We start from the raw sequence: 12,811 nt of genomic DNA, 5'->3' as shown, positions 1-12,811 counted from the left end.
TGCGTATAGGCAATTACTAATCGTTATCGATAAGGGGGCCTGATTGCTTATTCGTTTGAAAAGGGCAATGCGGCGCTTTAAAAGGGTGGGCGGTGCAGAACCGAACAACATAAGGCTTTTGATAAACGCGACTTTAACCTTTATTCCAGCAAAATGCAAGAACATTCCAATTGTTTATTAGCGAACTTATTTATATAAGAACGACAAACATTATTTTTTTCAGAAAAATATGCGTGAAGGAGTCTCTATAATTTGATTGCTATATAAAGAAATTATTTGAATGAATGCGGTTTATATGAGGCGAAGTAAAAAAGTAAAAGTTAAGTTCTAATGAATCAAATTTTGTTTTAATGCTACCATAGTGGATAGTAAATATAATTATAAAGTCTGGGAGACATTACACGCAACACAGTCACACAAATAAAAATCTGCATATAGGATTTGTAATAAAATGTCAGTTCATAACAGCGCTCCAATGACATCTTTTTTCAAATCTGGGATCTGTCAACAGGGCTGAAAAATCAACACCAGGACCAAACCCATGCAGCATGCACGGAGCACGTGTAGCGAAAACAGCATCGTAGAAAGCAACTGACACGATATATCAGTCGGAGGCACCAGCGAAAGAACCGTTTTTCACGATTGCTTGCATCTGCGAGGGAAAATGTAAATACAGTATACATTATTTTCCTAAAATCAGTTTTTAGAATCACACAATCGCTTGTGTTTTATTTTCATATTAGTTATGTAAAAGATCGAGAATTTTTCACCTGCTAGGGGCTTGGAATGAGCTTCGCAATCCACTGGCTTCAAGGTCACGATTTCTCTGCCTTTGCAACGTTCAGAAATAAGTGCTGAAACTGGCTCATCTTCCCCAAGTTGCGCCTCTTCGAAACATGAACTGTTGTCATGAACCTTTAAACATAGCTGGTATCTATGTATTGTATCGATTTACCACTTTAGCACTATGTTACATGTACTCAAATGAGTAAAATAAACTGAACTGACTGTTTATGAACAAATGTATACGAGAACTTTAAGCTGTTACATTTACTTGTATAATGGACTGGTATAATGATAATAATAATAATAATAATATAATTGCATATTGTAACGTAATGTTGGACATAATTGTATAAATATAATTTTCGAATCTTGAAGAAGGTATCACGTAAAATAAAACATTAAGAAGAAAACATATATAATTATATCTTGGAGGTATTTATTGGACATCACTTCGTAAATGTTATTACCTAATTTTAGATTAACGAAGTGATCTGCATTTCATAAATTGTTCAAACGATAGTCATGCATGCATTACAGCTTTCACTCCCTTGCCTCGGATATTAAACGTCAATCACAGTCTACCATCCCACGTAAATAAGTGTCAACTACCCTTAATTATTTCGTTATACCGTGCATTAATTTGGCCAATAAGCGATGATCATCAATTGTTCAATAAGCAATGAGCATTAAATAACCAATTAACTTCCGACAACAACCATAAATTAGCCAATCAGCGAAGATAATTAATTAGCCAATCAGTGATGAGCACTATTTACCAGAACAGAAGAACAGAACAGAACAATACTTAATTTCTCCCAGGTATACATAGATACAACATTTGGGGCATGTAACCAATGCAAAATTGAATCCATGTCTATTGATGCGCCATATAGCTGTCAATATTTATACGCATGTAATGTTAGTAAATCTCGGACAGATTTTGAATCGCCCCTTTAGGCTTATAGCTAAACATTAAAATTGTGTTGTTGATATTTAATTTATTAGTTGTGGTATTGACTTGAGGAGGTCAAATAAAAGGGAACATAACAATTAATAAGAGACTTTACGTGAATTATTATAAGTTGCGTAATCGTAAATTCGTGCATCAACACTCAGTTACGCCACATAGAGAATACTAGGTTAGCGTTGAATACAGAGAAGTTTATGTTGCGAGGCTTAGAACGCCGGAAGCGCGAGCCTTGGCGAGCGCTTTCGGTGTTCGAGCCGAGCAACATAAACTTCTCTGTATTCAACGCTAATACTAGTATTCTATTTATCCCATTTGATTTTTTCAACGTGACGTTTAACATAAATAGATCTAATAACCTTAACAATAATTTTAATTCCGTCATTAAAGCGCTTAAAATCTAACAAATGTAACCATGCGTAGTGATATACATGTATTTGTTCTGGTACGCGAAATAGTCTTTAAAAAATTCACACACAAACTGTAAAACAAGTAAAAATATCACCATATGCATACATTCAATTTTACGCAGTATGCGAATTTTAACACATTACGACCGCGAAAAGAAGATTTTACTTTACTATAATTTATTTTATTTTCGAAAGAAAATGATCAAAATCCAATCTGGCGGCCATTACTCCTGACAAAATGCTGTCGATGTCAACATACATGTACACCATCGACGACCTAGTTCTGGCTACCATTACTTTAAATGTCGCTTTTTATGATTTTTGACTGGCGCGACTTTGTACAGGTCTGTCAATACTAAATAAACTGTACGCTGAAGTTTCTTTAGCTATCGAAGACCTTGACAATTTTGACGAGTAAACAGACAATTGCAGCGACTGACACTTTATTTGACAAAATATACAGGGCAATACGTTTTCCGACTTCGGACGACGAATTTCAGGACGCGCAGAACGTGTTTTTTATATAATGTTATGGGTATGCCGTGTGTGATCCGATGCATCAATGGCGCCCATGTTAAAATCATTTCCCCGAGATCAGGGAACGACAAAAGTACAATCAAAAATCAAAACATGTAAGAACTAGTATCTTACCTTTAATTATCCTTTAAAATCCATCTAAATCCATTTAACTCAATTATTGACGATTTTGCATCTAGGGTCTTTAATAATTATTTTAGCATAGTTAAATAAAGACCCTTATGCCATTCTATCACTTTATTCAAATGAGTATATGAACGCGATAAACTTTCTTCTTCGTCACACGCTACGTCATGTACTCTACATTACTGCTGTTCAAATGAACCGGAGCAGTTTATCTAATAATAGCCGTTGGTAAACTCGGTTGCATTTGCAGATTTCTGCATATAAACATAATTATGTTTAAACTTGCACAATGTTTTATTTATCTATGGTAAATGCCCTTATTGTACGAAAAAATAATCTAATATATAAATACACAAAGAATGGAAAACATTCAAGTACACAACAGATGAATGAGTAGAAAATACCCGTGTACAAATGGGACGTTCCCAATTCCAGTGTGGTGCTATTTTTACCATCTTATACTTTACACAGCTCTATGCCTAACGTGAATTAAATAGGAAAGCAAACATAGCAGATTATTCATGAACTGTGCGATATGTGTATGGCTTGTTGTACATTCTTAATATTTAAGTTAAATGTCAAAAGTATATGCTTTGGTTATAAACAATGCACATTACACTAAATAATGTCATATGACTAGATTTAAAGGTTGAAGGTCGTATAATTTTGAAGCTCAAGTTTTGTCGACTTTGTTTCTTATGAAAAATCATTCAGTGGTAAAGTAAATATACATAAAAAAATAACAAAACAAAAATCGTGTAATTTGATATTTTATTTCAACATTTCTTTTGGTGAATATATCATATATATTTTTTTCTGCAAAATATGCACATTTTCTTTTCATGGGTGACCTTAAAATTCGATCAATGAACCAAACAATTTCGACCTAATTTTAGCGCATATCGCATGACGTCATTTAAAAAGTAGTCCGTGCACGCGACAGGTATATTCCACAGTGTTGAATACAAGCAAGTATATTCCACAACGTGTTATACCGTCAATGTCGCGGTGAAAATGGGATAAAATAATATTCTTTTAGCTGTTTGCTCAGAAAATGAACACGATGTGCATGCCTTTCTAACTATAAACATGCACAGAAGGGCAAAACCATCTGGAGTGGAAATCTTCTTAACCGGACATTCTCGGACCATGATATAATTCTGGTTAAGAGATGATGCAAGAGAAGAGCTAATGTATCGAAATGCCCGATTGGTTTCTGTTCACAAATGAAACACTCATAAGAAAGAGTTACGGTGTCTATGATACTATCACCCATGATGATCGTTTTCTTGTAATATTATATTTAAGTGCTACCTTAATAAAACAACATGGGCATATACAATAATTTTCTATAAAATCGAAAACATTAAACATAAAGTTAATTTAATATTTTATTCAGTCATATATAATTATCAAGTCTATTTGTTATGAATATTACTTACAAAACGATAGCCTAGGCCATTATATTGGACAAGTAACTTTTTACTTACTGTAGCAGATAACAAGGGTACAATCATAGCAATAAAATGATATATGGAGGTAAATTATTTGTATCCAAGCAACAACCAAATTTGTTCTCAATCATTCAATCCTCTTCGTATAGTTTTTTTAGCTGATTATTCCTCAACTGTGTTTATTAGTTGTATAACACTTTAATCCGCAGCACAAACACTTTTGATACTTTGATGACGACACGAAAAAAGTACCAGATCAGTTCTGACAGATTTGTATATTTTAGGAATGCATGGGATTCCGGCAGTGGTGTGATTTTTCTACTTAGGCATATATTGTAAAATAAAACGAGATCGAAACAATAGCCCGGTTTGGAGAGGATTTCGGTATCTGAAGGATCAGACGTTAAGGGTTTCCAGTGTATTTGTCACTAGTTTTAGTCTAAATGTTTAGTTCATCTTAAAACTTAAATTTTCATTGTTCGATTTATTGACGTGAGCATATCAATCATTATTTGAATAAAAGTAAGAAATGTTTCATAATGAAATGCCATTTCACACTTTAATGATTCTTTTATCACATAGTCGTACTTATAAAATAGTTTTGCCTGGCTAAGGCGACACGTGCTTCCATCTGGAGTGAACTCGATTTCATATCCCTTAAACAAAATAAAATATGGATATATATACTATGGTTATTGCTGACAAGTCATTCTAATATACATGTACACGTTCTAATACAGAATAGAATAGAACTATGTGTGATACAACCTCATTATTGAAAACATCAATTGTTGTCATCGGTGTTCCATCCACAGCGGTTACTATGTACAGCTCCTCGTCCCCCATTTTATTGTGTTGGTTTTGAAAGCCTCTCCTTCTACATGCGAATCATTTCCAGCCTAAAATGGGAAGTCTAGGAGCTGCTCAATGAATGACTTAGCATCAATTCTTACTATCAGACGTATTTGTCCATTTCTTGTTTATTTTTAAACGTTATCGCATATAATATAGACATTTATGTTTAAAAATAAAATCGTAATTAAGATCTCGAAAATGCGAACCGTAGCAAAGCAATATCGCCGATTAAAAATCAAACTAGTCGCTGCCCTTACTAATGTTCCCCAATAACGAGATATATCGTCACACTACTATTGAATTATTTAAATGTATTTTTTTTAATAATATTGCAAAAATCATGCACCGAAGACGTGTTTAGACATGACATATTATATATTTTATTGAACATAAATGATTGGATAAATGCTTTGCGTTAACCAAGAACCTTCATTATACATGCAGATTATGTTTTACATGAGATAAGAGGTATAATAAGAAGAATGTACAGTAGTTTACCACAAGGTTAGCTGAACAGTTTCCGACGCACACCAGCACAAATAATAACAATGCCTTCATTCCTGAAACGCGCATTGTTACCTGAAAATGGAAAGCAATTTTGTACCATAATATGGTTGCATATTCATGCAATATACAACGTTTATTAAGTAGCAGAAAACATTTAAATGTATTGAAAACGCATTGTATTTATTAGCGACAAAACGTATAGATAGAATCGTCGCTTTTTATCTTTTAAAGACGGCGCATCTCACACAAACCTACAAACGGAGACATAATGGCCTTATAATTTTTATTTGTAAACAAAATAACCACCTTGCAATGTTAATCATTATAATGAAGAGAATTAAAATAAATTAGGAATACCATCTATCATGCTGAAATGCAATATTTAAAATCAAACTTCCTTTTTTAACTATTATGTTAGTTTATATGTGTAATTTAATTGACAACTCATAAGTAATTGACGATTTTTATCTGCAACATTTGACAAGGTGTGATAATGTAAGAGTTGCATACACCTTTGTCCTGCAGACCTGCTCTATCACATCGAAAAAAATATTCAAATAATGCACATACCTTTACAAGATTAGGTTGTAGTTAGTTGATGACGCAACGAGAAGGTCTACTTGAAAACGTCTGTTTAAGGTTGTTAATGCCATTGGCAATATATACCGATTAGAATCTTATCTGCCACCAATGGAATTATTGAAGGAAGTTATGCTTTTTATCTCTTCCTGGTCGAGGTAAATGAATAAAAACTAGCTTAAACGTATTTTGAAAATAAAATCGTTTGAAGAAGACTGTTTTGTAGCAATAATTCATAAGTAGTTTTTGACAAGTCTTTATTACTCTTGCAAATACAACAATGGACACTTGACTTTAAGTAAATACAAAGATAAACCGCTTCATGGCCATATTAAAATGTTGACCTTTTTGTTTAAAAAAGCTTTTAACAACATGTTATCAATATGTATGTGTTGTGCGTATTGTACTTTAAAGCAAACTACAAGCGGACGGTAACCAGAATTTCTTTTCAGGAAAGATTTCATGATTTAATATTGTTTAATTTCATTGACAGTTTTGCATTTTCTGAATGGATGGAATAGAACATATATATTCCTTATTATCTGACTTAAATTTTCAGAGATTGTAAGAAGGAGAATCGTGTTTTTATGCAAAAAAAAACGGTCTAAGACCCGTCTCATTCTGACTGATAGTCATTTTTTCTGAAAGTACATAGCCAACACTTGAGTGATATTTCATGACGGTTTGGCATTTTTATTTCATTACATTTTGAACACTTTAGCCTGATATAGATGTTTGAACTTCCTTCTTGCATTATGTTTTCATATATCATTTAGTTCCCGAGTGTGTTTGCAGAAAAATGCTTCCGCATGCTTGCTTTTTACATCTGGTTTTACATACTTTGACCATCATTTGCTTATTAACATAAATACTTTGATTCTGCTTATGTCCGAAGAAAATAGCTATATTTTACGTTTTCCCTTTTTATTTGGTACATTAATATATTTTCTCGGATTATAATGATAGTTTGATCGGTTAACTTTAATTTCATTTTGATATATATTAGGAGTTTTGTCATAACATTGCAGTCTCTTATTTGAAGAATTACGCAGTGTGATTTAAAACAAAACGTATATATATATGCAACGATTTTTTTCAAGTTACATGTTTATTATACATAGATATGCTTTATTTACCCATACATATTTTTCAAATACTACCACATTAAACATATAACATTAATATATCAGAAGTAACATTTGACATTTCATTTCGAGAAGAAAACAGTTTTGTATAAATCTAATACAGAGGGGGTAATCACGTGACAAACAAGATGGCGATGTCCATGCCAAGGCATGTATTTTTCGTCGTTTTATACCCTTTATTACTTGTATTATTTTTTCTTATTCCGCTAACATTCCAGACATATTAGGGAGAAAGTTACTGGCTTTTATTTTATAGTAATATTCGCTCTGTATCTCGACTTTACTCGGTGCGAAATTTCTTAGCGGAATGACCTAATTAGGGCTCCACTAAGAAAATTTGCGGGGAGTAAAGTCGAGATTTAGAGCGAATTTAAATACGAAATAAACGCTTATCACCTTTTTACTGATTTGGCTGGAAAGTGAGCGTCATTTAAAAAATAAGCAGAAGAAATAAAGGGTATAAAACGGCGAAAAATAACTGTCTCGGCATTGACGTCGCCATCTTGACTATCACGTTATTACCCCCTCTGTTATAGAATGTTTGTTCGAAATATTTTTTTTTAATGAATCGATATTGTATACATGTATTGTTTTGCTTAGGTCTCATAAAACAATGGTGTCGTTTTATGCGTGTTGTGTTTATAGTTATCATACATAAATGAATGTCAACAATGTGTATTTTTATGCCCCCGAAGGAGGGCGTAAAGTGATCGCACTGTCCGTCTGTTTGTCCTTTAGTCTCATGTTTACGTTTAGGTTTCGAAAAATGCTCATAACTTCTATGTCGCTTCAGATGTAACCTTCATATTTAGTATTCATGTGTATATGGACAAGGCCTTTCCATACGCACAACAATTTTGACCCATTTGACCTTGACCTTGAACTTAGGGCCCGCGTTTAGGTTTCGAAATCTGCGTTTGGGTTTCAAACAAAACGTTTTTCGGGGGCATCTTCCCATACAGACAGCTCTTGTTTATTTATAATATATCATGATATGTGCTGCAATAAATTCTTAAAAATAATAGAAGCAAGAAATGCTTTTAAAAAAGCAATCGAAAGTGAACTTATTAAGATTGTATTATTTCCCATAAATATATTGCAAATGGATCAAGATGATCAAATTCGTTAATTCCCTGACCTCAAACATGTAAATTTCCTATACAGAAAACATCTTAGACACTTAATATTTCGGGAGCCATTAACGATTTACAATATTAAAATAATATGAGATTATCTCGACCATCACACAAATCTGTACCGTGGTTAAACTGGTCATTTAGGCTTTCATTCCATGTTTTAATCGTTGACCCGTAAAACCAGTAATTTCACAACTCGACATTCGGCGTACTGACCTATGTTCTGTTGCTTAACAAATATCGGGATTTTGACTATTCCAGAACAAAATGGCTAAGACAAACACGATAACTTCTGACACAATCGATACAAAAGGTGTTCGCGGAGATTTGCGGGATAAAAATAATGTCATGTTGTTTAGTTTTTACCTTAACCTGTCTGTATAACATTATTTTCTACACAAATAAGATATGTTTAAATCTGTACCATTTTGAAGATTTGAGTGATATTTTCGCTGCATGCAGTGTACTCAAGATAATCTAGTGGGATAAACTGTTTAGTAACCCGATTTTCTCTTTGAACCAACACAGGTACTCAGATAATGTACGTTACTATGACCGTTTTGCATCCCCTTACTAACTGTTCTTTGTTTTGGGGTGTCTCAATATATACATTGACATTAATGTGGCATTTGTACATATTCACATTGAGATAATATAAAAGTTGTCGTTGTATCATTTGTGATATTATTATCTTCATTTGTGTCTTTCTCTGACCTTTCAACTCATCCTTTCCTTAAATTTGGAAATAAGGCTTTCCATTCGTGCAATACATAAATAAATATAATTTAATATTAAATATACTAATGCGAGTCTTTTTATCATTCCATACTCGATCATAAACAAACAACTGCAATGTCTTACTCACTGCTATTTTAAAGGCTTTTTTCACGTTTTCTATTACTAGCAGACACTAGATAAACCAGCTGGCGGTTCATATAGTGACGAAGCTTACTATTATGTACTTTTGGGTTACTTGAGTTATTGTCTCTCGTCAGGCACGTGGCAACTATTTTTAAATACAAAACAGCAACGATTTAGTTCAATAATCAAGATGACAATAAATAATGCTTATTTGAAAAGAAGCTTTTTTTGTTGATTTCTGATGATTGAACATATTCGTAAAATAATACTGGCGTTGCTTCATCTGTAGCTACTTATGTTGTTTGCTATGTTGAATTCACCAGTTTGGTATGACAAAATTGATAATAAAACACAATGTTGGTTATAAAACCTTTGTCTGTCATGACGTTATAAATCTATAAATCTGCTTTTGTGTTAGATTTATTTAAATTCATATCAAAATGTATAATATATCTTGTTCCTTCTAGTTTTGGTGTTTGATGTAGATTGAAGGTTTTCGGTCATTTATGGTCGCAAAATAAATTAACATAAAAGAGGCTGGAAAACCCTAAAATTTGCAGTAAAATTAGGAATACTCAACGTGTTATACTGTTCAGTGGACCTTGAATAAAAATTCATATAAAGTGGATCATGTTTTAAAGTTGCTTGATAAAAACTACACTTGTTTAATTGACTCCGATATCAAAAGAGTAAGATAACGAAAACTTTTAATAAAACTTTCAAGCGCATGAAATGTTAGGCGTGCAGTCCTCAACCAAGTATTTAGGACTGGATGAGTTAAATTTAAACGTTTGTTCTCTACGAAAAACTTATAAAGCACCAATAGGTTAGTTTGCATATGACTGTAAACAGCAAAAAAGAGCAACATTTATTACTTTCGCCATTAAGTAAGTTTCTGTAAATTGTGACAAATATAATGTGCTTGTTTTTGGTATTTATTTACTGCTAGATATATTTGATGATACGACGTGTGCTGTAAAAGGCTGTTAACTGTTGATTTATTGCCAATTGTTTCGTATTAAAAATTGTTGAGTAGCTAAAGAGTGCGTCAAAGACAGACGTGTATTTACTTAAACCACAGATTAATAGCACACTACTGTTTAAACATGCAAATGAAAGTGAGACATGTGACTATGTTATATGTTTTCAAATATTAAGTTGATTTCACTTGTTGGCCCGAACGATAATGATGTTCGTGCGATGTTGATGTAATATGGCAACCATGTATGTAAAGTATTGTTAAAAACTCCTATATTTTCGTATTAATTGCTACTTACGTAGTTTAGTTGTAGAGTTTTGTTTTCGATTTATAACGTTTTAATACTTGAGAGTGTTTTAATTTTATCTCGGACTTTTTTCCCCGTGACCAACAATGTGTCGTCTACAATATCCATAGTCCTTGCTGAAATAAAACTGCCGCCTTATTATTACAAACACGATTTGCAGTTTGTCCAATGTGTGATATGTTTGGTTATACCAATAAACCGTTAGTTGTGCATGTCAGTGTGTAACGAGCTGATGTCGTTTGTTCATGCCTACACATCACCATATTCTCTCCATGAAGCATTGTGTGTGATCGGCATTATGTGGCGTGTTTTATATTTAGCGGTTTTGCGGCGTATGTGATTATGTGATGTGGCTATTTTATTCGGCTGTGTAATTATATCATTGTGTGGTGTGTCTGCTTAATTTTGCGATTTGTCTGTGTGATTATTTGATGAATGCGTCACTTTTTGATGTATCATAGTGATTATATGATGTATGCGTCACTAGTTGATGTATCGTAGTGATTATTTGATGTATGCGTCACTATTTGATGTATCGTAGTGATTATTTGATGTATGCGTCACTATTTGATGTATCGTAGCGAGTATTTGATGTATGCTTCACTTTTTGATGTGTCTGTGTGATTATTTGATGGATGCGTCACTATTTGATGTATCGTAATGATTATTTGATGTATGCGTCACTATTTGATGTATCGTAGTGATTATTTGATGGATGCGACAATATTTGATGTGTCTGTGTGTCTATTTAATACATGCGTCACTATTTGATGTATCGTAGTGATTATTTGATGTATGCGTCACTATGTGATGTATTGTAGTGATTATTTGATGTATGCGTCACTATTTCATGTATCGTATGGATTATTTGATGTATGCGTCACTATTTGATGTATCGTAGTGATTATTTGATGTATGCGACACTATTTGATTTGTCTGTGTGATTATTTGATGGATGCGTCACTATTTGATGTATCGTAGTGATTATTTGATGTATGCGTCACTATGTGATGTATCGTAGTGATTATTTGATGTATGCGTCACTATTTAATGTATCGTAGTGATTATTTGATGTATGCGTCACTTTTTGATGTATCGTAGTGATTATTTGATGTGTGCGTCACTATTTGATGTATCGTGTTATTATTTGATGTATGCGTCACTATTTGATGTATCGTTGTGATTATTTGATGTAGGCGTCATTATTTGATGTGTCTGTGTGATTATATGATGTATGCGTCACTATTTGATGTATCGTTGTGATTAGTTGAGGTATGCGTCAGTATTTGATGTTTAGTTGTGGGTATTTGATGTATTCGTCACTATTTGATGTATTGTAGTGATTATTCGATGTATGCGTCACTATTTGATGTATCGTAGTGATTATGTGATGTATGTGTCCCTATTCGATGTATCATAGTGATTATTGTATGTATCGTAGTGATTATTTGATGTATCGTAGTGATTATTTGATGTATGCGTCACTATTTGATGTATCGTAGCGAGTATTTGATGTATGCTTCACTTTTTGATGTGTCTGTGTGATTATTTGATGGATGCGTCACTATTTGATGTATCGTAATGATTATTTGATGTATGCGTCACTATTTGATGTATCGTAGTGATTATGTGATGTATGTGTCCCTATTCGATGTATCATAGTGATTATTGTATGTATCGTAGTGATTATTTGATGTATCGTAGTGATTATTTGATGTATGCGTTACTATTTGATGTATCGTAGTGATTTTTTTATGTATTCGTCATTATTTGATGTATCGTAGTGATTATTCGATGTATACGTCACTTTTTGATGTTTCTGTATGATTATTTGATGTATGTGTCACTGATTGATGTATCGTAGTGATTATGTGATGTATGTGTCACTTTTTGATGTATAATTGTGATTATTGTATATATCGTAGTGATTATTCGATGTATCGTAGTGATTATTTGATGTATGCGTCACTATTTGATGTATCGTAGTGATTATTTGATGTATGCGTCATTATTTGATGTGTCTGGGCGATTATTTGATGTATGCGTCACTATTTGATGTATCGTAGTGATTATTCGATGTATACGTCACTTTTTGATTTGTCTGTATGATTATTTGATGTGTGTGTCACTGTTTGATGTATCGTAGTGATTATGTGATGTAT

At 32.9% G+C, this 12,811-nt stretch overlaps 1 protein-coding gene across 1 annotated transcript; it reads right to left on the bottom strand.

The window, feature by feature from the left end:
- Positions 1–321: 321 nt before the first annotated feature.
- On the bottom strand, positions 322–6,290 carry LOC127864830 (uncharacterized). The gene is made up of 6 exons (XM_052404721.1): positions 6,213–6,290; positions 5,634–5,714; positions 5,049–5,179; positions 4,886–4,936; positions 771–915; positions 322–652 (listed from the first exon to the last, which is right to left on the bottom strand). Exons 3-6 carry the CDS (start codon positions 5,124–5,126, stop codon positions 522–524), a joined length of 405 nt encoding a protein of 134 aa, XP_052260681.1. The 5' UTR covers positions 5,127–5,179; positions 5,634–5,714; positions 6,213–6,290; the 3' UTR covers positions 322–521.
- Positions 6,291–12,811: the final 6,521 nt, after the last annotated feature.

The sequence above is a fragment of the Dreissena polymorpha genome, chromosome 1 (assembly GCF_020536995.1).
Source record: "Dreissena polymorpha isolate Duluth1 chromosome 1, UMN_Dpol_1.0, whole genome shotgun sequence".
NCBI lineage: Eukaryota > Metazoa > Mollusca > Bivalvia > Myida > Dreissenidae > Dreissena > Dreissena polymorpha.
This window is presented reverse-complemented; position numbering and strand designations above follow the sequence as displayed.